The sequence below is a fragment of the Trachurus trachurus genome (assembly GCF_905171665.1).
Source record: "Trachurus trachurus genome assembly, chromosome: 11".
Lineage (NCBI taxonomy): Eukaryota > Metazoa > Chordata > Actinopteri > Carangiformes > Carangidae > Trachurus > Trachurus trachurus.
Window position 1 is genome coordinate 25115019 of NC_139904.1, and position 27109 is coordinate 25142127.

General features: G+C 42.3%; 1 protein-coding gene across 1 annotated transcript; it reads right to left on the minus strand.

The window, feature by feature from the left end:
* Positions 1 to 743: 743 nt before the first annotated feature.
* hibadha (3-hydroxyisobutyrate dehydrogenase a) lies at positions 744 to 26697 on the minus strand. The gene is made up of 8 exons (XM_083981840.1): positions 26581 to 26697; positions 23093 to 23253; positions 22799 to 22908; positions 22535 to 22656; positions 10417 to 10550; positions 8989 to 9065; positions 3561 to 3717; positions 744 to 2245 (listed from the first exon to the last, which is right to left on the minus strand). The coding sequence occupies exons 1-8, from the start codon at positions 26648 to 26650 to the stop codon at positions 2087 to 2089; spliced, it is 990 nt and encodes a 329-aa protein (XP_083837966.1). The 5' UTR covers positions 26651 to 26697; the 3' UTR covers positions 744 to 2086.
* Positions 26698 to 27109: the final 412 nt, after the last annotated feature.

Genomic DNA, 27109 nt, shown 5'->3' on the forward strand with positions numbered 1-27109 from the left:
CGACGAGGACTGTTATGGTGCGTTCAAGGAAACTCGTATTTTTCCGACCGTGAAGTGGTACCAGTTCGATCTGGTACGAGTTCACCGGTCGGAAGTTACGAGTGGCCGTTATAGTGACTTTCACCGGTAAAACAGGTCGGAAAAACACGAGTGGGTTGCCTGGAACGCTACAAAGTCGTAAGTTGTGACTTGAAGCTGTAATTTACGATTTCAAAAGCTTGCCTGGAACGCAGCATTAGCGAAAACGACCGGATCACTCACTTCTGCTTTAAGACTAAATAATGAGGTGAAAGTTATGAAAGGAGTAGATAACAAATGCTGACTTTTCTGCAAACACAAGTCCTGTACTGTACATGGCTGTTGTGATTGCAAAAAATAAGAAATGGAAGCAAGTGTATGCGCAACGTATTGGCTAATCTATTAGATTTATCCCATAAAATTTCTGCAGTACTTGAGTTTATGATCATCAAATACCTGCAAAGGTTTGATGTTCCAATCAGCCATGGCCACACTGTGTAAACTAATATGATGAAGGTGATAAACATCACTAGATATCAGCATGTTAGTGTGCCGTTTGAGAAGGAAGTGAACATGGTGGGTGCATTAATGGGTTTTGTCATCTGACTTCCAACTATAATGTGCACCTTTGTCAATAAAACACAGAAGTAACTTGATGAGCGACCTTGATCTCTTTAAAAAATGACAAACACTGCATACACATAACATCTTTTATTTTAGGCTACAGCGTGACTGAGGATCTGTTTCACAGAGCAAAGACAAACTGTAGACACTATTCATGAATTTTACTAAAAAAAACACACACACACACAGGAGTTTTTTAAGATCCCTCTTCAATTCTACACAACCATTATGAAATATACATTATGTACATTTGCTCATAGCAGGAGGAACTGTTCCTCACTGACACTTTACACAGGCATCATACAAGCTAGGGTGAGCTGACATGGTCAAGGATAGACTTGAAAGTAAAAATGGCCAAGAAAAAGTGCTAAACAAAGAGAACAATATTTTGTAGTGAACAGTATAAAATTTAAACAGTGTTGGTCACAAAATAATACTCCGATGGCTCAATAAGCAGATGTAGACAGCAGAGAAGAGAGGTAAGTTCAAGGAGATTCTGTAATTGTATCAAAATAGCCCGGTACATCGCACCGCAATGCACACAGTGCAAAAATAACCAGATATTTATCTCAAAGTATAGCAGAACAGAACTGGTCGATCCAGTGAGACGTAGTACCACAGACCTGAAACTACTGTAACTAGTGTGTATCACATGCTCAACATAATAAGTGATTGAAATGAACAATGAATGAACAAGTGTGTGCACTGGCAGGAAGTCTACAGAGGCACTGACACCACCTTCCTGCCACAAACGTGTAATGTAACAAAAAAAGTAAACGTTGAGCCTATAGTCTTGCCAGTTTTGATTCCCTTACATATAATACTCAGAATGTTATTTTTTTTCCAGCATTGAAAGTATAACCCAAAGCCTTGCACTGCCTCTTCAAAAAAAAAATCCATCACTGTTTGAGTCCTCACTGTATCCTATTTCTGGATTTGTTTTTTGTTTTTTTGTCCTCTGTGATTTAATATCCACAGGTCCACGTCATTTGGGTAATAGGCAAAAAGCACAAATCTGACAATAACATACCACTTTGAACATTTAGGCGATTATTACTCATTTATCATCCTGAAAAACGTAGTCACATGCAGAGTTACATGTAAACCTGCAGCTCCTCATCCTACATCTCATTTTCCCCACTCTGGCTGATCAGCCCAGACTGGGAAGAGAGTTGCTTCGTCTCTAGATACGAGCTAAGGTCAGTTTTAGCATTTTCGCGCATGCAGAGGGATAGCCAGGAATTGAAAATATGATTCAGCTTATGCAATGAGGGGACACGTGTCGACATACAGTATGTTAATTGGACCGCAGGTCTGTGCCAGAGAGCAAGGCCGTAGTCTCTCCTGAGCATAGTGGGATAAGGGGCACTGGGGTGTGTGGTTGTGGTGTGTATGTGTGTGTCTGTGTATGGAAAAATCACAGTCAGCTGTGCTCCCCCTACATTCACTGTCCTTCCTCCTCACGTAGGAATTGGAAGACAGATGAGAAGTCCTTGTTAGCGTATCCGCGGGAGGACATGACGCGGAAGATCTGGTGGGCGAGGGAGCCCAGAGGGATGGGTGTCTTAGTGTTGGTGGCAGTTGTTTGGGCCAGACCGAGATCCTGCACACAGAAGGAAAAAGAGTCATAGGTCGACCAACATGATAATAATAATCTTGGTAACACTTTATTTGATGCCTATATCTATAACGCATCATAACCATACTTGATGGAATTATGTTGTTATCATGCAGTTATAACACTGTATAACTATAGTTATAAACACTCATGAATGATCATAATGCTTTATAACTATAATCATAACACGCTATAAAGCATTTTATCATGACTTATAAGGTCAGGTATTACAATACGTTATAATTGTTAGTAACTCGCTGACAATGCCCACATCGATAATGTAATGTAAATATAGTTATAATTGTCTTATAAACGTGTAGAACTATCATTATAAACACTCATAAATCATCATAAGACTTTATAACAATAAGCATGACACATCATAGAGCATTTTATAATGGCTTGTAAGGTCAAGTATTATAATAGAGTTATAATGCTCTATAATGTGTTATGCTTATTGTTATAAAGCCTTATGATAATTTATGAGTGTTTATAATGATAGTTATACACGTTTATAAGCCAATTATAACACATTATAACTATATTTATAATGCATTATCGATGTGGGCTAACAATTATAACGTATTATAATACCTGGCCTTATAAGTCATGATAAAACGCTTTATAGTGTGTTATGATTATTGTTATAAAGCATTATGATCATTTATTAGTATTTATAACTATAGTTATACAGTGCTATAGCGGCATTAGAACTCATTATAAGTATGGTTATAATGTGTTATGATGTACTGTAATACAGTATGAAGTGACATACATATTAGATTTCTTACGCTTTGATAGAGCTACACAGGCTGTGTATGCACAACAGACATTGTAAGTGATTTAACAGACATCCAGGTGCACTAAATAATACACAGACTAACCATTACAGAAGAGCTAATGCAGTGACAGTAAAATCAAGAGGGACACAATGAGTCACAGATGGACTGGTGAAGGGAGAGCAGATAGTACAACACTGAGACAAAAGAACAGTTGAGTGAAGTGAAACAAAGCAAACGGCACCATGGAGAGAGGGACAGCAAAACACACTGGATCAAGGAAAAAGGGAAAAGGAGTTTGAGTAGAAGCTGAAACAATCATTTAGCTTTTCCATTTAGTCAATAGGAGCTGAATTTCAGTCATTTCATTCAGGAAATGGTAAATATTTGCTGGTTGCAACTTCTTAACAGATGTTATAAGAATATTATTATATTTTAAATACTTGACATGAAATCATTTTGATGCAGCCCTGTCAAAGAGTTACAGATGATGAAAAGACAGGGAGCAGCAGGTCTGGTACCTTTGCCATTAGTGTGGTTCCAAAGCCGCCCTGGTAGTTGTTGGCAGAGGGGACGCCGTCCATCACCCCGGGAACTGGGTTGTACGTGTCGCTGGACCAGCAACGACCAGAGGACATGTTGAGGATCTTTGCCAGCAGCTTTGGATCCAAACCCAGTCTGGACCAAGAAGAGGAAGAAGACAGGGGTCAGCATCTGGTCTGGTAAATTTTCTATTCAAAGTGCCGCTAGTGAAGCTCAGACTTGTGTCTGGAGACTTGACCACGACGGAAACTTTTTCAAATATTAGCCAGTGAACCCAGAGAATATTATCTTGTATGAAATGTAGTAGAAATGTCTCTTAAACAGAAGCTTACTGTGATATTACTGATTACTGTGAAAAGGGAAATTAAAAAAAATGAATAACTAACTGATGAACAGATCAGTATGTTTCCATTTTACTTTTTAGGCCAAGTTGAGACACGGTAGAGGCAAAAAAATACAAAGGAGAGAAGAATTATGCATGAAATAGTGAGGAAATGGGACAGACGGAGACGGGAGGGACAGGAACGCCGATTATAGAATTCATTTCCACAACAGGGTGAATGTAACATGGAGAAAGATAGGTGTGGGGGGCGCCTGGTGATCGTAGTGACCCCCATTGAACCTTATGCCCGGCTGCGACCATTCCTCAGTGTTAATGGCTGAAGGCTTTGTAATGCTGGCTAATGCAGTATTGATGTTTACCAGCACATCTATCCTTCATCATCCCCTCTTTCACGAAAAAAAGAAAGTGGAGGAGGAGAAGTGGTTAAGCAGCACAGGGGAGCCATAAACCTCTCTGTCACGTATGGAGGAGCGCTCTTACTTCAGCTGCCCCATATTGCAGCAACCTACTTTCATATGCAAGAGAGAGGACAAGTCTCCAGGCCGCGGTGTGAGGAAGCAAAAAAAGCAAATGAGACAAAGAGAGTGCAGACAGAGAGAGAGAGAGAGCAGGGAGTGAAACAAAGTGCAGAGTATTACAGTAGGGAGGGTGCAACTATCTGCCTGTGTAGTGCAGCTTTTGTATATTAACGTTTTAAGGGCCAGTGTAAAGCTGACCACATCAAGCCCTGGCTGCCTCACTTCACTGTTACTTACAGGCCTGTAACTCTATTCTGCTCTCAATATGACTATTAAACCATCATAGGTCCTTAAGGCCAGCAGCCTCCCTCCCTCCCTCGCTCTCCCCCTCCCTCCACCTGGCTCTCATTCTGCCATTACTACCACACTTTTTATTAGCTGTCTACCGACTAATTAAGAATGGGAATTGCATTTACACTCTCTCCATGTCTCCTTCCTTATTTTTTTTCCCCCCTTGTCTCTTTTGTGTCCGACTCCCTAGCTTTTTTTTCATATTCTTTATTGGGAATGTCGCATAAGTGACACTGCATGTATGTGTGTGTGTAAACATGTGTTTTTGCTCGCAGTTTTTTTTAATGGCAGTCTCGCTCATGATGGCTTTTTTAGTTTATGTCTATGAGCATCCCTCGCCATCCTACTTCTCCTCTCCTCTCCTCCTCCTCCTCCCCCTCATCTTCCCTGCTGACACCTCCCTGTCTGAGGACTCTGGGGGACATATGTTTGACATCGCACACACACACACACACCCCCATCTCTCCTCTCTCACACACACACATAGAGAGACAGAGCCCCTCCCTGCGTTCTGGGTCAGCAGCTGAAAAGGTTACTGGCTGAGCTACAATAAAGCGCGTCCGAGCGCACAGATCGTTTGTTATAGCGACCAGAGACGCTGACGGGGAGCTGTTGTCCTCTGTTAACGATAAATCAATGAAGTTCCCCTCCTGCTCTCCATGCACACAGACACACACACACACACACACTATCTCACACACATACACACGGCCGTGGTTATTAGCTGACGCAGTGGTGTTGTTCCTCGCCTGCGGTAATTTGCGTGGAGAAGAGGACATGTCACGCTTTAACAAGATTGACATGGATAAACACACACAGACACGAACGGTAAAACAAACGTGTTGCTGCGCGATGCCACTGTTGATTAAAGAAATGTGAGAGCGATGGAGGTGGGGATGAAAATACGAGGGGAGGGTAGTTATGTGTTTATGTGCTGGGGGGGGCAGGGGGGCTCTAGCAGGTGGAGTTCATTTGCAGCGCTGATATTAAGTGGCTTTTCATTGCGATTAGCTCCTCGTCCTGGTCTGATGCCACGAGAGAAGCAGCCCAACCCGTTCCCCATTTATTATTACATTAAAGAGCTAACGAGCACATATACACACACAAGCGTTTACTATCCCATTTATAGAGGCAACAAGCACATTTATCACCCAACTTTAATCTTCATCGGAACATATGCTCACAATTCATTTGAGCTATGAAGAGAGGAGGAGGTGTTTGTGTTCCTGTGTGTTGTGGCAAACCTATTTCTGTCTCTCAACACAAAAGATTGTGTCTTGTTACACCCTTTGATTCACCCGCCGCTCTCCCTATAAAATGAATAAAGGAGAAAATGTGTGTGCATCAGTAACTGCGCGTTTGCATGCATGAGCGAGCGCAGGTACACAGGCGTGCAGTGTGAACGGTAAAGCCGTAAAAAAGCCTCATATCCCTTCCTGAGCCAGTCGTCTCTCTCCTTTCATCTTCACGTGCATCATTAAAATCAACCACTGCCCCGCTCTAGTCTGCTACTACGCCTCTCCTCTCCTCTCCTCTCCTCAGCTCAGCCCCTTCCTTCTTCCTTCACTCGCCGGATGGCTGCGTGCAGAAATTACGGCGGACACAAAAGAAGAGAGGCAGATGAAGGGATTAAAAGAAAAGGGTGAAATGATGAGGTAAAGCAAATAACGACGAGGAAGGAATGGGCTGAAAGAGAGGGAAAGAGTAGGAGAAAGACAGGTTGTGTGTGTGTGCGTGTGTGTGTGTGTGTCCACGTAATTGTCATGCGTGGCCATTCCTTGCACTAAGAGAACGTCATGCTCTGTTGGAGACGGCCCGAGCTTCCATCTGAGATCAACAAATTAGCTCCATGAACAGAACAGTGTGTGTGTGTGTGTGTGTATGAGTGAGACTGTGTGTGTGTGTGTGTGTGTGTGTGTGTGTGTGTGTGTGTGTGTGTGTGTGTGTGTGTGTGTGTGTGTGTCTGTCTGCATATACAGGTAAGGACACACACACACACACACACTTGAAGAAAAGGGCAGCTCTATCAGGCCCAAGTCCAGCATGATAAAATGTTATTGCTGTTTTCATATAAATTGGCTGTGAGTACTTAGTCTCCTTTGTGCCGGACTGTATCGCGCGTGTGTGTGTGTGTGTGTGTAGCAGCTCACATAACGCCTAAGAGAGTGTCTTCTCTGCATAAGAGGCAGCAATGCAGCATGGGAGATTTAAGGGTGTGGGCTCTCTCTAAACGATGACAGTCTTTGTCAAACCCTCTAATAAAGCCCTAGAGATTGGCTAGTAAGAAGACGGGGAATCACAGAAACACACACACATACACACATACACCATGCATGTGCATACACACTATGAAGACTGAATATGGGTCAGACAGACTTGTAAAGATATAAAAAATTATTCGCATTCCAAGTGAAGGGATGCTGTAGTTATTATTCTCATTTTATTTCATAGGTAATACATTATAATTATGTGCACCGTGAGTAGAAGTTGTTGCAGTTTGGTAGAAAACTGCTGCCTTCACTGTCTCTGGATGTAAATCTGTGTGTCTGAGTGTGTGTGCGTGCATCAGAGACACTGTGGCAATGTGTAAATCTGTGTCGCTCCCTTAATGCCTCCATATTTCAGAAGCCTAGTGGGGGGATTTATGTGCAACTGCTCATGCCAATTTTCCTCCTCTGTCTCGGCGCAGATAAATCAGCCGCACTAACACAGCTGCACTGTGAGAGGGGTGGCGCACGGACGCGCACGCACCCCCCACACACACATGCACAAAATGGGAGCACACGCCATTTAAGTAGCAGAGCCCATAAAACATATATAGTAAGATGGTGAACAGAGGAAACGGTCTATTATTGACAAGGGATATGTATAAACAGGGCAGAGAATAAATTCACACTCCGAGGGTGAAAAAGTAATCTGACGACCCCGGTAATTTCATTCATGTAAGGAATAACTGATGTGTGGCCCCAATGTAGAAAAGCTGGCCCCTTTCAAAAAGGGTTACTCTGTAATATAAGGTCAATGGGAAAAAAATGCATCAATTTTCTAACTGATTGTTTCATAGTGATCACCCTGATGTAGAACAAATTTTAAAATTTCTCTCATAATTTAAAACAATGGCTACTGGATAACCAAAGTTGCCAGCACACTTAAAAGCAAGGCACTTGTTACTCATTTAGTCTCTTTAAAAATGTAGTTTAGTACCTCTTAACGCATTCAATCTATGGAATTATCTTAAAATCTTGTGAAGTAGGAATTGGGAATTTTAAAATGTTTTATCGTATTTTGTATCATGTATGACTTAGCTTTTCTTTCCATTGATCATATAGGATAGAGTACACCTTTCTCAAATGTATTGCACTTGTCCTAGTCTTTTTAGATGTGGAAACTGTGTTTCTGTATTGTCTATGTGTTGTCTACTGTCTATTTGTGTCATTCTATGAATCAGCCTTGTAGAGTAGTTTGTGGTCTGTATTTTTTGTGTATTTTTGCACGTTATATGTTGGGACTGCAGATGGAAATTAGCTGTGAGCTAAATCTGGTGCAACCATCTCTTCGTTTTCTGCAAATGATTAATGTCATTGCACGTACTGTCCCTTAATAAACAAGAACAAAAAACACGCTGTTTTCCCTTAGAATCAACTAAAATTCCCTGATAGTAATTCTGATGATTTTGAGCCCTATCAGTGCTGGTTTAACTCAGGAGACTTCATATCCCATCATCCTTAGCCGTATGGCCGATGCGGCTTTGTGCAAGCATGAGGTATTATGAATGATGGGATTTCTAGGCGGTGTTCAGTGACAGGGGTGTGACAGCATACTAGTGAGAGCTCAATCAGCAGATGTAAATCAGACTCGGTGGCTCTGCCCCCTCATCCATCTCTTTCCAGCACAGGCGGCTCTGACTCTGGGCTGGACTGACCCCTTTGCACTTCCATAAACTGCACACACACACACATGCATCTCCAAACCTGTATTGAAGTAGTAAATTACTGCCACAGTTACAGCCGTATCACTGGTGTAGTAATTGCTTTTATAGTGACGGCTATATCTGAGGGCAACTTCATAGTTGTGATGATGCGTTGTACATGTGCTGCTCATGGTACATGTCATGATAGCTATTTTATAATGTCATATATATGTGTGCCCATGTAAGTGAAGTAAATGTATCCACTAAGAACATTTCAGTCTTTGCCTTTTTTCTTTTAGCAGCAGAGGTAGGGCGCGCATTAGCGTAGCAGTGGCTGACAATACCTAATGCCAAGGTTCATGGTCTCTGCGGTCCCAATCATCCCGATGGCCAGCAGCATGTTGTTGCAGATCTTTGCAGCCTGGTGAGGATTTAACACAGAGAGGAAGGAGATTTTATGTGCAAATGAATGAGGTCTGCAGGGCATCGTGTAATAGGCTACAGACAGTATTACAAAGAGAGCATGAATACATTTAAAGGTATATCAGATATAGATGTAAGATAATACAGTTTTGGAATGGACTAATTAATGAGTCTAAACAAATCTTTTACAGGGACATTTTGCACAAACATCTCACGATTAGTATCTCCATTAGGGTTCATGATGCTCAGTACAAATTGTTCTGTAAGGAAAGGCAGTCCTTTATAAAAGCCTGATGTGAAGCATGTTTTGCTGCATTATGATGATCTATAGAAACAGGCAGGTTTAATGGTCTCCCTGAAGAGCAAATGCTTTATTTTTTATGTGATTCAAATGAGACTGAAGACAAGGTCCCCACTCCCTATACCTTTTAGTAGAGTTTATTGCAGATAAAGTCTTCTGTACGGATAATTATTAAATCCATAAATCCATCTACTTGTGTGTGCATAACATGATAAAAAAATATAGCCCATGAAATCTGTGTGCATGTTTAAAGGGATTCAACATTTTGGCAAATTGGCCCATTGCCATACCTTTATTTGTCGGTGCAAGCTAGAGCAGAGCGGCGAGCTGCTCAGAGCTACGCTACGGAGGCTAATGGGATTTCTTGATTTCCCTCATCAAACTCATCAAATACACAATCCAACTACTCCAAAGCGCTCTGGTGGACAAGTTGTGACCTGCACATTCACCACGCTATGTGATAATAACACAACGTTACGAGACTGAGCCGTTTTAGAGGTAAATACAGAGCCTGCTTGCTGAAAAACTGTCCCTGAAGGCAACGCGGATCAGCGGTTTTGCATGTATTTACCTCTAAAACGGCTCAGTCTCGTAACGTTCTGTTATTATCTTATAGCGTTGTGAATGTGCAGACAACTTGTCCACCAGAGCGTTTTGAAGTTGTTGGATTGTATATTTGATTATTTTGATGAGGGAAACCAAGAAATCCCATTAGCCTCCGTAGCGTAGCTCTGAGCAGCTTGCGGCTCTGCTCCGCCGTTCTAAAAATAGCTTGCACCGACAAATAAAGGTAACAAACTTACTGCTAAGACTATAGGGATTATGGCAATGGGCCAATTTGCCAAAATGTTGAACTATCCCTTTAAATTAAACAAACAAAGGAACAAGTTATTCTAGATTTGCATGTGGGTGAGAGTATTTAAAAGTGTAGGTTTATTTGTACTTAAGTGTGTGACATGAGTGAAATAGGGCTTAAAGAAAGAAGACGTCATCTGTATTTGTGTGTGTGTGTGTGTGTGTGTGTCCGTGTGTGTGTGTCCGTCTTTACCTGTCCAGTGCCAACCTGTCCACAGTAGACAACATTGGCTCCCATGCAGGTGAGCAGCTCCTGAGCAGCGTTGTACTCCTCCTCTACTCCACCTACCATGAAGGTCAGTTTGGCCAAGCTGGCAGCTCCGACACCTACACACACACACACACACACAAAAAAAAACACAGGTTTGAGGTGACATAGCACACACACATCTAACAGCCTGACCTATAGGCCTGTAGACCGAAAACACACAGCATCTTTATAACTGCAGATGAGTCATACTGTAACTGAGCAGTAGGTCTGTCATAGTAACGTATATGGATTTGCTACACAAAAGAACACAATATATCAACCACTTGACTGTTTCAACATTACCAACTGTGTCTGAAAGGTCAGCTGTGTACTTTTCTCTGTGTGGATGTGTGTGTGTGTGTGTCTCAAAGTGGGACAGGCGTGTTAAGTAGCGGTGCACCAGAGGGACAGAGGTATCTTTAAAAGCCGATTGTTGCCATCATCCACTACACAACTCTCGTGGGAGCCCTTGCCTTTTGTCCTGTCACCCTGACTCTTGCTGTCTCACACACACACACATGCACACACACCAACAGCTGCGCCTGAGGCCTGGCCCTCTCATGGGGGTATCAGTGACAGGCGTGAGGGGTAATTAACTTTACACTTTATCATGTTCAATTAGGTGTCCCTCCCCATGCCTGATGGCTTAAGAACCGTGCCATGTTGTAGGAGGCAACCACACACACACACCCACTCCCCCTCACCCCACAGGGTCTTTAAAGGGACATTGTGTAACTTCTCCTGTTATCTATTCACAAAAATCAATTTTTTCGTTCAAAAGTATGTTTTTCATGAATCAGTAATCACCCCCATCAACAAACTGAAGTGTTCCTTTCAGCTCTGAATTTGCCGTTCATATCATTCATATCTACATGGAGCGGGTAAGCTCGGTGCTGGCTGCCATGTCGTGCCGCCATGTTTTTACGTTCAGTGGCAGCGTGACGGTAGGAAACCACGGAAACTCACCGGAGACACCGGAGCTGTCGGCTCAGGTGGAGGTGGCGTCTGTGAAAAGTCACCGCGGTAACGCAGTGAGGAGGAATGGAGCGTTACACTGATGCTGCATTCACCTGCAGTCCGGCAGGCGGCCGTCGGTAACAAACCAGAGAAAGCCGGAAAAACGTGGGTCAGGTAAACAATACGACATTGCCATGACAACATATTGTCACGTGTATTGTTTTGCCTCGTGCTGACGGACCACTTGTTTACATAGAGGCTTGTGCCGTTACGTGCGGCGGTTGTCGTCCGTCTGCCATCTGCCCAATTTCACGTGAATGCAGCATTAAAAATACGATTGAGTTGCTTGCGATATACAACCGCAACGCTAGATGGGAGGAATTCCTACACAATGTACCTTTAATGCAGAAATAACCTCTTTTAAGAGTGGAGTCTACCCAGCAGGAAATAGCAGCATCACTTGAATACTTCCACAATGAGCCAAAACATCATTATATCTTCTTTTTTTTTTTTTACTGTATTTTAAAAAAGACCAAAGGAAAAGAGAGAGAAATAGAAGAAGGCAAAGAGGAAAGAGAGAGTTCAAATCCCTCTTTAGGGTGTCGTCTAACTCTAATGAAAGGCCTCTTAATAGTGAAAGCCTAATAATGCCAGTGTTAATAATTAAAAGGGAATTACCAGGCACAAAACAGCTGAAACCACATTATCAGACTTCACTGGGGAGGGGAGGAAGGGAGGAGGAGGAGAGGAAAGGAGAGGAGTAGCTCGAGCTACTGTATATTTTAATGACTCATAAACATAAATGTACATCTTTTCCCCCTCCCCCTTCTTTAATTGGCTTTACTGTTGTCAAGTATATGATGATGCCACTACACTGTATGTGCATGTTGTGTTGCGTGCGTGTGTGTGAGTCAGTGATGAGCTGTCAGCAGGTCATTAGGGCCACATAATGAAGCCTGAGGCCCACGCTGCGGCAGCTGCCTATGGACCACAGCAAACACACGCTTAACATAAGGCTGCCACACACACCAATCATACACACATATGGTCCACAGACCATAGACATGATAGATTTTTCTCGTCGTCTTTTTAGATCTTATTTATCTGCTGTCTTTATCTATTTGAGATTTGTTAAGTTGAATATAATAATGTTTTTATCTGACCGAGAAGACTGTTGAGATTATTTGTATTGATTATTGATCTTGTCTGCATGACCAAATCATTTTAAACATCCATACGGTGGACAAAGTACAGTGGTAACTCTTGACAATAACTCCTTTATCCTTTGATATATGTATTCAGCTGGAGTTTTGTCTAACTACAGGTAGAAGTTCAGCCAATAATATCAGTTCTTCTGTTTCCCCCCCCCCCCTCACTTTCTTTCATAACCCCCCCTCCTTTCTCTCTCTCCCTGACTCACACACACACACACACACACACACACACACACACACACACACACACACACACACACACACACACACACACACAGAAAGAGCAGTGTGACAACTGTGCTGGCTCATTAGTGGAGATCACTGTTCGCAGACGGCTAAAGAGGAGATTATTGATAACACAGTCAACATGCTGATCAATACATCTCACTAAGGAGAGAAGGAAGGAGAAATAAGAACAAGGAGAAAGAGAGAAAAAGAGAAAGAGAGAGAGAGTGAGAGAGAGAGAGAGAGAGAGAGAGAGAGAGAGGTGTAGATTTGACAGCAGAGAAGGAAAACAATCTTTTTCTCTCTACCTCCCAGCATCCCTCCCAACTCTCCCTCCCTCAAATTAACTAATCACCCATAATAAGCTCTTATGATCTGTAGTGGATTTCTATAAGCAGTGACACCAGGATGATGGAAGATCCTCTGAGCTGGAAGAATAACACGTCATTAGCATAACAATATGTATGTGTGTGTGTGTGTGTGTGTGTGTGTGTCGGCGTGAGTCTGTTCACTGTGCATAGACTAAAGTGCACTAAAGTGTTTGCATATACAGTATGACATTTGAGTCTGTGGTAGTGTCTACACCGCTACCATGTGTGTGTTTATATGAGTGTGCGTGTGTGTGAGAGTGTGTGAGAGAGAGAGAAAGAGAGAAAGAGATAGAGAGAGAGAGAAAGAGAAGGGACGTCCCGTTCTCGGGCCGGTCCTGTCAGAGACGGATTAAAGAAGAATCCTAATGAGGCTTCCTGAGCATCGGGTCCGCCGGCTCATCCATCCCAGCGGGAGTGACAGTCCTGGATCGTTAGCACTGCACAACTACAGGACGCCCCCTAGGGGGGTAGACACGGTGTGTGTGTGAGTATATGTGCTGCGGTGGGGGTGGAGGGGCACCTATGATAGAAGATATAGGAAGGAGAGATGGAGAGGAGGGATGGAGGTACTGAGGAAATATCCACAAGAGAAAAAGTTCTATATTCTGTATCATCATGCCCCTGAATACATTCAGCAAAGTATAATTATGACAGTGCACCAGAGGGGAAGGAGTGGACTGAGAATAAAGTGTCACGTTAATGTCTTGAAAGCAATAGCCTACATCCTCTGGATATAATCCCCCTGGGAAACAGTCACGCCTCTCCTCGGTCACTTTCTCCAGGGGACAAGTTCTGGTTAGTTCAGTAGTGAGTGCCCACCTTCTCACCCACAGCGACAAATCTTCTGTGCCCATGCTGAAGCTGGCTGAACTATTAATGAATTACTCTGTGGCTTTTTCTTTCCTGAGAGCAAGGGTGAGGAGGAGGAGAATGAGAACGGGTCCCACAGTGCGTCCTATGACGTATGGAGAGGCGCCACGCGGTGCGTTAATATCTGTGTGCGCATGCTTGTGTAGTTGTGTGTGGTCCCTGCCTCTGTTGACTTGCAGACACACACAGACAGCTCCTTGATGTGATCTACTCTATTAAACGCCATTAGGACAGATGCTTAACAGCAGGTTTCTTACAACAGGCATTAACCGTCCGCTTAAGAGGATGAAACCGGTCGTGTGAAGGCGAAGAAAGATCAGAGCGACAACTTTGGTTTGGCCTGTTTGTAGTGAACACTAAATTCATTAGCACTTCTTTCATTACACACGAGAGAATCAACCAAGGCATTTCATGACAGCCTCATGGCCATTTAAACTCGAGCTTCTTTTTGAAGTGGCATTTGTGCGCACAAAGTAGTGGGAATGTTAGTGTACATGTGCATGCAGTATCTGTGTGTCCCTGTGTATGTGTATGTGTGTGTGTACCAGGGTCAGGTGCAGATCCCAGAGCCGTTCCGCCAATAAGACGTCAGTTAGAGCTTCTGAGGCCGCGTTCTCGGAGTTACAAGCCGTATGTGAACCAGTAGGCACTTTTTTTATTGGCGGTGGGTTTAAATTAAACTACATTTGTGAATATGAGGCTACACAAACAACACACAGAGTCACGGATACATACACACAGAAGAGGGGATGTTCCCAGAGTTTGGTAATGGATGACGCATTTGACACCGTGCCACAACCCTGCTTTTTTTTTTTTACCCTAAAATAAATGGAAAAACACTCACAGCAAAACAACACCTATAATATCATTAGTGCTCCTTCAAACACCTCATTTCCTCAAATGATAATGTAACTGCTCTAAGTGTGAGAATGCCAGCACAGATTTGAAGGATATGCCAGATTTCACGTCACACCTTTTGAGTCCAAATGTAGTTGGTGTAAACAAACTCTGGCCTTGGCAATACATGACCTCATTTGCTGCTAGGTTTTTAACTATATGCACATGTAAGGTTGTAGTTTTGGCTTCAGCCGCAGTCATCTATAATTCAGACTGAAAGAGCCTTCACACAAAATAGTGCTACAGCCTTGAGTCAATGGGGGTTGACTCCTTGCAGTGTAAAGCCAGTAGGGGTAGAATGTTTACGGGCCAACAACGCAGCCTCATGTGGTCCACCATTATAATTACACCCAAGGGCAGATCTTTTTCTCAAACAAATTAAAAACCCAAACAGGCCCTGTAAAAAGCACAACGGATATCGAGTAAATAAGTGAAACAGTAAGAGAGTACGAGTTAACCAAAATCGCTCACACATAACACAAATAAAAAAAAAACACACACACACACAAACACACAAAATCAGCACTTTCAATAGTTCATCTGCCAACTTTGCTAATGCTACTCTGTTATGTTAAAAACAGACTCTTTATCGGCTCCAGTTAACAAGCGCAGAGCCATGAGAACTGAATCCTGCACACAAACGCTCCATGAGAACCGGGAGCACGAGGGCGACCGGAGAAAGTTTGGGCTCTGGAAGAAGGGAAGAAGAAAAAAAGGAGGAAAGAGTGGAGATAGTTTCTACAGCCTTAAGGGTTTCGTTTGCTATGTCTTTTCATTGACCACTGGACCAGCCTCATCATCATCATCATCATTATCATCATCGTCATCATCACTGGTAAGTGCTCTATTCCGCAGGGGAGAGCGATGGTCAATGGTAGGTGACAGAGGATGGAGGGAGCGAGAGAGAGAGCCACAATCAATCCTTTCCCCGGCCCAACGAGACTCATCTAGGATAGAGCAAGTTAATAATGATCCCCAATTAGGCTGTGAGGAGGCAGACACACAAACATTCACAGACACACACACACAAATACACACACTCACATGGTTAAGGTGAAAAAAAACCTGTCCTTCATAAAGACAGAATGCTAATTCCCTTTTAGAGACATGACATCCAGTTTGACAGTTAGGCTACATTTGATGGACAGGGACTTTTCGTATGACTCATACACCAGCTGACTTTTTGTCTGCAAACACACACATACACACATAGACACACACATACACAACAGATGACATAGGGGCAGAGATGTACGAGCCAGTCCCCAGCTGCTGTGGGTCTACCTCCATCTGGAGCATAGGCTAGACCCTAACCCCCTATCACCACCGTCCCTGGTCACTCACCCCCTCCCACTGCTTACCCCCCCCACCCCCTCCATCCTCCGTCAGTGAAAGGCTTGTTATGCTAATCTAGTCTTTGGACCACTGACGCTCTCTAGCGCTGGTTAGCCATCAACATGACAGACTGCGACAGCACCAACCCCCGCTGCCCATCCAACCTGATTCCTTAACTCTGTGTCACTGAACGATCACTAACCTTCACTAAACTGCCCTCAGGCTCCACCACTCATCTTGTCAATTAATCCCATTCTCAGACTGGATTAGTGTTGGCCCGAGTGCTCTCCTGCTCCTTCCTCTGACCAGAAGTACCAGAAACAGCTTCCACAAAAACATCTTGGTCTTAAAAAGGGTCCAAAATGAATCCAAATCTACAACATGCTTCACCAAATTCAGTTTCCGCCATTTAAAGAGGAACTAAGCAGGATTTCTCCCGTGGCTATGCTACATTTTTACCTTAATTAAAAAGCTTGTGATAATTAACTACATGACTTGTGACTTGTTACGAGTTAAAACGGAGGCTCTCTGCCTTCACCTGGCGTCTCACGGCTGAAAACCAACCTGGCAACATCAGTGTAGTTACTCGGTCGCCCCCCCGGTGTCCCAGCTCTCGTCTCTGCACACAACACGCTTAGTAACCCGTAATTTTGTGTTCATGACGGTTAAGACTACACAAACACGCGCGCCCTAACATCGTATATGTTATGTAACGTTATCCACCGCTCCATTTATTGATTTTTCGCCGGCTTCGTTGTAAACAGATGCACATGGGCGAGAGGAGCGTAACCGAAACAGTTGAAAAGCGAGCGGACTTGCATAGTTCCCCTTTAATTTCAGTGCGAATTTGGATTGAATTAATTGTAGGGGTGACAGCTTTGTAGGGGTGTGCCAAAAAATCAATTCACATAAGAATCGCAATTCTCATCTAATACGATTCAGAATCGATATAAAATGTCCCAAAATCGATAAAAAATAAATAAAAAAAATGAAACAAATCTGCTGGCTGTCGGCCTCCATTTCCTAAATGTGAAAAAGAGACTTTACTCATTATGTCTTGCAAAGGGGAGGTCGCTTATAAGCCCATTGGGCTTTATGATCTTTCCTGCACATTTTTTGTCTTTTACTGATCTTGTACTGATTGTATGTCTGTTAGTGCAAACAATAAAACAAAACAAAGCAGATTGGAGTAGATCATGAGGATCCTTTGCACACCGATAGATTGAAGCAGAAATCATTATGAATCAAATCGTTTTGAATCAAAAATCGATTTTGAATCGAATCGTAGCTCCAAAAATCAGAATCTAATCTAATTGTGAGATAGTAAAAGATTTCCACCCCTACTGTGTTGAGGACAGCTGAAAAGTGAAGAAAGCGATAATCTCAGACATAAATCTGCTGACAAAAAGCACAACATGCTCATAATTTGTAATTTAGGAAGCAAAGGTGCTTTTTTAGAGCACACAACAACCACTCAGGAAATTCTGCCATTGCCACAATAACTAAATTCTCCCCATCCAACGTCTATTTCACAGTATCACTACAGTTGGTCCTTTTTCAAAAATAATTAGTACCGGTAAATAGTTAGAAAGGAATTTGCATTAAAACATTTGGTAAAACAATGCTGTAATGACAAACATTTCCTGCAGCATTCAACTGCAGTGCAACGACTAAATCAACAGATGGAGTGTGTTCAGTTGATACTGTACTGGCAGTGGTTGATGTGGAAGCTCAGCAGCTGTTTGATTTCATAACACTTTGAGTTGTCTTGGCTTCCACAACATTTAATTATTTCCCTTTGAAATAGTTAGTAATAAATCATGTCATTATGTCATGCAGTTGAAAATTCTGCAAGTTGGGACTGTTTACCAACAGTAAAGAACCTTTTTTTAATTATTTTTTTTTTTATCTATGTCAGTTCGGACAGTAGGAACCAGAGTGAGAGCTCAAGCCAGAGATGATCTTTGTGGAAGGAGCTGCAGGTTCTTTAGGCCTGGAGGGAAAAACAGAGTTTAGATCAGTCAGCAGAGGAGCAGACTGGCAGCGTTGATTGACGAACGAACCGTGCCAGCCTTGGCTTGAACAAGCACATGCAGGCTGAAGGATGACGTTCAAACTGTCAGCAAATGACACACTGCAACGCTCAGCCTCAGTTGATGTGGTATGGATATGATTAGAGTGGTGTTGAGCCTCAGCCTAAATAGGTAGTTAGCTGAGGATTATAAGGCCTCGCAAACAAGCAACATTAGCCCGAGTGCCCATGGTTCCACAACGCTGAGGCTGCTTCTTGCTTTCATTTGCACCAACAGCTACTTTCCCAGCGCTGGGAAAAACACAATGAAAGGTTTTTTAGGGCCTTTTTAAAGCCATCGTCCGTTAGCAATGTGGCAGCCCACCATGGGCACACAGACACAAACACAGGCATTCTGGGTAATTACTGCTAACGACCCCGTCGCTTGTTAGCCAGACCTCCTATTTTTGCCATCGCTGTGCCAACACCCTGGGCCTGTGACATCAGAGCTTGTTTTGTTGTGGGTCAACTTTGCATGCGGACGCGTTTAATGACACCAGACAGTGGTAGGAGTGTGTGTGTGCAAGCATATGTTAGCATGCCTGAAGAGCCAGTGTCTCAAGTTAATATAACTCGGTCTATTCAGGAAAGTGTTTGCATGAAGAGTACAACCCTGTGTGTGTGTGTGTGTGTGTGTGTGTGTGTGTGTGTGTGTGTGTGTGTGTGTGTGTGTGTGTGACTGTGTGTGTGTGTGTGTGTACTTGTGTGCGTGTGTGAGCCACACAGCTGGGTCATGCAGGGCTACAGCCAGGACAATGGTCAATGTGCAAGAAAGAAAGCCAGTAGGATGCCTATGAGAAGAAAGTGAAGGTTTTTTTGATAGCTCTTTTTAAGCAGGGTTATGACTCTGCAATTCAGATCCCACGGGTCGCTGCCAAACCAGTAGTGACGCACACAACATAACACAAATACAACAAATACACATTTCTGTGTAAAATGCGCCACCTCACACCACACACACACACACACACACACACAGACAGACACTGACACAGACAGAGACTCACTGACACAGACACTCACGAAAGGATCCATTTTATACAAACAAAAAAATCTATATTAAAATACAAAAAAATACAGAAACCACAAAAAGAATCGTCTGCTTTTGCAGACGTTTGAGAGCACAAGAGATCACAGCAAGTCTGTGCTGCGCTTAGTGAGTTATTATCTTATTATGGGCGAGACACTACAGGCAAAAACACTGTTTTTTCATGCACTGATCAATTTTGAGATTTTGGGATATTTTTCTTCCCGAACATGTCTTCTTTCAGAAAAGTCAAAAGAAATGGTAGAAAATCCACATTAAGGTGGTTATTTTACTTCATTTTGTCTCTTTTGTTGGTAGATTTCTCCTAAATTCACCCAAAGTTAACAGCTACTGTGACATACTGTGCTGTGCCTGTTGTCTGATCCATGTCATGTCATGTATCATTGTAAAGCTCTCTCTCTCCTGAACAATGATGTAGGCTCCAAAAATGGTCATTTCCTTTGTATCCACAACCAATCGTAAAAGTATGATTTACATTAACAATCTATGGAATTGTACAGTACAAATCTTTAATGGCCGTTTTCTCAAAATGAGTTTTTCCTCAGACTCTGAATCCGAAATTTCAACATCAGCAGCACTTAAAGACACCAAACCTTCCAGTTTTATTCCTGTCTATATTCTGAAGGTTTTTACAGAGGGGATTGTTGATATATCATTCAAAGCCTGATTTATACAACATTTTATTCCTAAAAACAGGGCGAAATTTGATTTTTTTGTAGGGCTTGTGACAGTATTTTCTCATTTACAGAGTGATAAAAAGAGATATCCAAAATCCCCTCTGTAAAAACTTCTGACTCTAATATGTCAACAAAATAAAACAAGAATTTTGAAAGTGGCTTTATCCATTGTTCACATTTCAGTTCGGGAAATGTATGCAAAATAGCGCATATTTCATTAGATATTACCTCATTTACATATTTAAACATAAAATTTGACAGGGTTAGTGATAAACTTGGGAAGTTTCATGGTGATATCTGTTAGTTATTTTTTTTCCCCCTTTCACCTGTAGTGTCTCCCCTTAAGTGAACAAAATTATTTTTCAAACTGTCTCTTTCTTTATGTAAACACAATTAAATATATCCAAAGGATTAATTAAATGACATAAAAGAAATATAATATAGACACAATCACATATTACTTATGATCACACAGACATTTGTGTCTCAAAGTAAATGTTTAAGTAAGTATTTCCATTTTACCTTAATGCTGTATCTAGTACATTATGCTAACTATTATGATTACTATTGGTCATGGAAATGAGCAGTTGTACACACACACACACACACACACACACACACACACACACACACACACACACACACACACACACACACACACACACACACACACACACACTATATGAGTATGACAGTGCGCTATTTGGGTAGGGTGCCATCTCCTGGTGTAAACACAGCATGTAACCACACATCCCACCCAGAGGTGTGTGGAGTGGGGAGGGGGATCCAAGAGAAGAAGTTCAAGAAACCTTATTGATTTTCCATCTACAGCAAAATAAACCTGTTACATTCCAACTATACAGTAGGTGCTGGTGAATTTTTTTTGGGATCATAAATAACTTAAAATGATTATCAACATTATAACTGACATTCAGAATAGCTTTTAATTAAGTGTCTGCTATTGTGAACTAAACTAGCTTCATGATCAAATGGATGACTTATGCCTAGAGGTGACACTGCATGCAGCATGTGTGCACGTGAGAGAGAGAGAGAGAGGGAGAGGGAGAGGGAGAGAGAGAGAGAGAGAGAGAGAGAGAGAGAGAGAGAGAGAGAGAGAGAGAGAGAGAGAGAGAGAGAGAGAGAGAGCAGAGTGTCTGCAGAGAGGCCAGCAGCAGGTAAATCATTGGTCATCTCAGGCTAGTAAAAGAGGCTTAGTTAAGAGACAGGAGAGGAAGAACCGTCACAGAGGACTGCACACATGAACTGTGCACTGTCTATAGTATGTAAACAGCGTGTGTGTTAAAGGAGAGTAACAGGCTTAAGGCTCTGATCTCACTGACTGCAGTCGGTCTGTTCTGTTGACGCCAGCTGGTAAACATGCCCGTGTGGGCCGAGTCTATGTTTGCCTGGGAGAGGGAGGGAGCTACAGTGTGTATTGTGCATGGATGAAAAGCCGGACGGTGTGATAAAAAGCAAACAGTCTCATACGCAGCCAGCAGGAGTCTCGGGATGTAAGCATACCTATAACTGAATACATGTATCAAAAGAATTGTTTGTGTGTCTGAAAGAGAAGAAAGAGATAGAGAGAAGGACAGTTTTACTGCAGTGTGTCTCCTTCATGTCTTATCTCCCTTCTCTCCTCTCCTGCCCTCCCTGTGAGGGCAGTTTCTCTCCTCTTTATGACTCTTTATCTGACATGAAAGGCACTAACATGGGATACCCGCCATTACGGCTCCATCAACGTGAAAAAGCTCTGACATGGGATTCTCCTCTGCGGCTCAGCCCATTAAGGACGAGCGGTGATCCTGTGCTCTGTCAAGGAGCCGTCACCAGCAGACAGCACCGACATAATGAGGACTTGAAACCTTAACCTTGCCTTTAAGACCCCTGGTCAAAAGCGGCAGTAAAAATCTCCGGAGGGCACCCACTGACTGGTCCTGCTCAGTAATTACAACCCATGTCTTAGCACTAACCCAAAAGGTTCCATAGTTTAGATATACAAAAGAGTGTAAGACAGTTCAGAAGCAAGTCTGAGGGGTCATAGGCCCAGCAGCACCATGATTGGTATTCTCAAATGAACAAACCAGTCTGATCCTGCCACTGGCACTGTCTCCTTCCTCTCTCACATCCTGATCAGCTGCAGTGCTGTCAGAGAGAGATAAGATATCCTCTGCCAGACCATTTATCAAAATGTAGCATCTCCTTTTCACACACAGCTTGCATAAACATCATCTTCCTTTTTTGTTGAGACAGGTATCATGACAAGTTGCTGATCGCCGTTCGGCAAGGATCAAAAGCCGTGGCAGTGTTATACTGAAATGTGAAACTTTGTTGGTGTAAGACAGCTGACCCAAAAGACACATTTGTTTTCTAACACTGTTTCGGTGACACATTACCTCCTGACACCGGAGCGTCCATGAACACAGCACCCATCTTCTCTGCAGCGGCCGCCATCTCTCTTGAGACTGCAGGGTCGATGGTGGAGGAGTCGATCAACAGCGTTCCCTTCTTCACTTTTCTGAAGAAGGCGAAATAAAAGAAATCTGCACGTCACGTACACTGAAAACAAGAAGTTTTGTCGTGCCAAGTATTTCTGTTTGCACAGTAATTTTTTTAAATAGAGGCAGGGTGTGGTTATGAATGTCACAGTGTTTGCGTACTTTAGAATGCCGTTTGGGCCCGTGTAGACTTCGATGACGTTGGGACTCGACGGCAGCATGGTGAGGATGCGGTCTGCTTTTTCTGCCACTTCTGCCGGGGTGTCCATCACCTGAAGAAAACGAAAATAAACAGCTTCATTATAACATCCTGGCATCTCAGAAACATGTACTTTGTTCACTCAGCAACTGAATTACAGTGTGTTTTAAAGAATAATTGTTGTATGTGTATTTATAAATTGGTTAATACTGTGTACTTTCAGTCGATTTGGTGCTAAATAAGAGTTACTGCATTACCTGAGCACCCAGGTCTTGCAGCTCCTTGCAGGACTCGGGGAAAACATCAGTGGCAATAACAGGATAACCGTTTTTTAACAAGTTTCTGGCCATGGGACTGCCCATGTTTCCCAGACCAATAAACCCCACTGGTGTTTTTGAGGCCATTGATCGCGTTGACACTGAAAAAGGAAAACAACAAGAAGTGTGAGAAAAGTGGTGAAGTGTTTTGTTCATCTTAAAGACAAGAACAAGGTAAATGATGTTCAAACTCAACAATTATTTATGCTATAATGTACAAAAGTTGTTTATAATCACACTGTGTTGTTGCAGAAGTTAGGCTATAGTTTGATCAAAAAGCCATTTACAACTGCAGTTCAACTATGAAAACCTTGGATCCTCTTGACAAATGCTTTCAGGTTAAATGGCAGTGAGTCAGCTGTAAATGTTCTCTAATTATACTGGAAAGGCTGTATTTACAACCAATAACAACAGAGCAAATCTTGCTGCCGTAACATACGATGGCCAAGCTATTAAACTGCTGGCTCAGCCAAGGTCCAGCCAGGTTAACAGATACTGAACAGAGTGGAAACACTGGCGCCGGGCCAACCAGACGACAACAATGGGATGAGGCCAAACACAAAGCGCCGTCTTAGATTAAGAGAACCCTCTAACATACACTGTAGATAAGTGCCACAATCCCGGTACTTCTGTGATGATAAACATTTAGGAGAATTCAGTATTCTAATACTGGCCTAAACTGAACAAATATACAAACACCAGTGACTACGACTGTGTAGCTTTAAAATTCTTATACCAAAGTAACAAAACTGCGTACTCTGGGCAGACAGGTGGCCTTAGCACAGGGATCCAGACTAACTGTTTTTACTAGGAGCACAGTGGCCCCAAACTTTTTTTTTTTTTAGGAGCGCAAGCAGAAACTTTTGGGGTGCAAACTGTATATTGACTTGCAAAGCAAATATTCACATTTTTCTCATTATTCATCTTACATTCATTATCCTCAAACATTGGCCTGCCACTTGTAATGACAGACTCCAGATTCTGTGAGTCACCCCTTTCAAGTTTTACCAGTATTAAAAGAAAAATAGCAAATTTACTGGTTGCACATGCGCAAGCAGATGAAAAATGTACTTGCACTGTTTGAAATTTTAGGGGCAAAATGCCCCTATTTAGGAGCAGCCTGCAGCCCTTAGCAGTTCCCTGTCTTGCACTCCATATTTTGCCATTCCAGCCACTGTTTTCTAAATTGTGTTAAGGAGAGTCACATCATCCCTTTGATAATTACTCCGACTCTAAATGCAAAAGAGAAAAAGGAGCCTCTGTTACAGCTGGATTTAGCCAGAAAAAACTTGCTTTAATTCGTTGTGCTTCTGCCTCTTGAAACTCTTGCCTTGCCTTGATGATCTGAATCACCAAGTTAACTACTGGTTTATTTTACCACATCAGATATAAATGTGAACAAACTGAAACTATAAGTATAAAGCGCATTCTTGGCCAGTCCTTACATTTGAACCGGGCTTTAGATTTTCTTTTAATTGTGCAGTGAAACACAGAGGTGAACAAACAATGCAAAGCTCTTCAAAATTATACTCAGCTTATGATGACATACAGAACAGACAAAAAGGAAAACTCTTGTATTTAAGAAGCTGTAACTAGGAAACATTTTGCACTGAGTGAGTATCTAATTTGTTTTCAGTTTTGTGTCTAGGAATGACGTTGCAGTATAAGTGACTCAAGCTTGTCACTTCAGTACAAAATGAAAGAAAAAAAACTAAATAGAAAGAACTGTCACTTATTTACAGGAGGTAGAGAGACATTAACTTTTTTTTTTAACACTCGACACCCACACAAACAAAACAAAAACGTCAAAGCACTGAATATAACTGCATGCTGTTACTGAATATTTGAACATTTAAAAAACAATATCTTTCAGAAATAATGTCTCCACCAGTCTTTCTCGCTTGACTTTAGCATAGTGCCATCACATCTCAGAGTCATTTGTATTGTGTATGTTTGTGTATTGAGCTGAAAAAACTAAATGTAGCCTAATACTTTCTCCAAACGCAAACAACACAAGCTGACATCATCTTACAACAACCCATTATCATTACAAGCTCTAATTTGCAAATTTCCTGATCCCAATCAAAATCAGCCTCAACAGGTTGGTACCAGACAGAGAAAGGAAACCTAGAACAGATATCTACCTGAAACAGCTGAATGTAATATTACAGCCGATTTCCAAAAAAAGATTGAAACCATAAAGGATTTTCATATACTTTCCTAAAAAAGTGTGAAAATATACAGTCAGAAGAATATATTAAATAGTTGGGCTTTCACCTCCAAAGCTATATAGCTGTGGCACTAAAAGTTCACACAATGGACTACATAACCGTACAGATGAGACACAACTACATCATTACTACACATAATCAAAATTTGGTTGCAAGAAAATGAGAACTAGTTGAGATATGAGTTTGGGATTGAAATACTCTGTTTTTTATTACTTATTAACTGTGAAATATTCTGACACAACATGTTCCTGTAGCTGCCTGGAGATTATCCATGTGGTTTCTTGAATGTTCAGTACAAATTTCAACCCAGTCCAGTGAAAAATAAACAGCTTGTGATGTTTTGAAGAATAAGAGGATTCAAGTTAGCTCAAAGAGTCAAACTTGAAAAGCTAATTGAACTTGAAGCACATGCTGGCATTACTTAAAAGTGGACACTAGGGTGATAATGGGGGTAGCAATGTAATGGAGGCCAGGCTGTGGGGACTTTAGAGGAGGGACCTGCACTTATAATATAAAATACAATATATTAGGGTTAGCCTAATGACAGACAGACATAAACACTATTGTTTCAACACCAGATGGTTATGGAGATGGTTACATGCAGGGAAACAGGGGCCAGTGTAGTTATAGCATGCCAGTGGTCCTTGAGTTTCAAGTAGCATTACTGAAATCAGAATGGTCCTGATTGAGAAACATGGTTGTGTGTTGCAGTGTGGGATGGGCTGCAGGGAGGAGTGGATTGAGCAGGCTTTGTGACAGTGTTGCAATCCAAGACTAATCCATGGTTTTGTGTAGTGTACAGACTCAGAGCAAAGTACACAATTGTGACTGGCAACACCTGAATCTAACTAATATAATTAGTTAGCCTGTACAGAGAAAACGCATAGCTCTCAGTAAAATTAGCTGTTGCTGGTCATTGCTGTTCACCTACGGTATGTTCATGTCCGTTTAAGAACAATGTCTTATCTAACTGCATGACTGAGCACCACGCAGCAGGAGACCACCTCAGGGACACTGTGTCCACACTGAAACACTTCACTAATGGGCAGCAAATGTTCATACTTTTCTCAGAGGGCTAGCAGGCTAGCTAACAGGCTGTAGCCGTACATGTTCCGTGTGCATCCCCCCCTCAACCTGCGCTCGTAAAAACGGCGATAAACGACATGGTGAAACTGACAACATAAGCGAATACGTTACCGTAGGGAAGGTTGACATGCTTATTCCACCTTAACAATAAATTTCGTGACCCTCTAAACAACGCAGCCATGCTTCTTTCCCCTTGACCTCGGCGTACGGTGACAGCTGTCAAGCCAGGAAAGCCAAACCGAACTGTTATGACTGAGCGGGATTTGCACCAATCACAGCGCTTGGTCAGCTTCAACAGCCAATGGGAATAAAGCAAAGGCGGGACATCCTGTGCTTTTATTAGTTAATGCCCTTTAGCCGCTACTGTCTGTACAGTATTCACTTCACACTGTCGTATTGTTGCAAAATCAATAGATTAAATAATCACAAAACTAACTTTGCAATATGTTATTTGCTTTGCAGTGGTGAAAACAGATAACTTGAAAACAATACAACTACTTTTTACACTTACTTACACTTGTGGAATTGTTTTAAGCCATATGGAGAAAAATAAAGATTTGATTTTTCAAATTAATCCTATCACATATACTGACAGAGCCCTCTTCAGTGTTAGAGACCACATCTACCCTCGTCTCCTCCT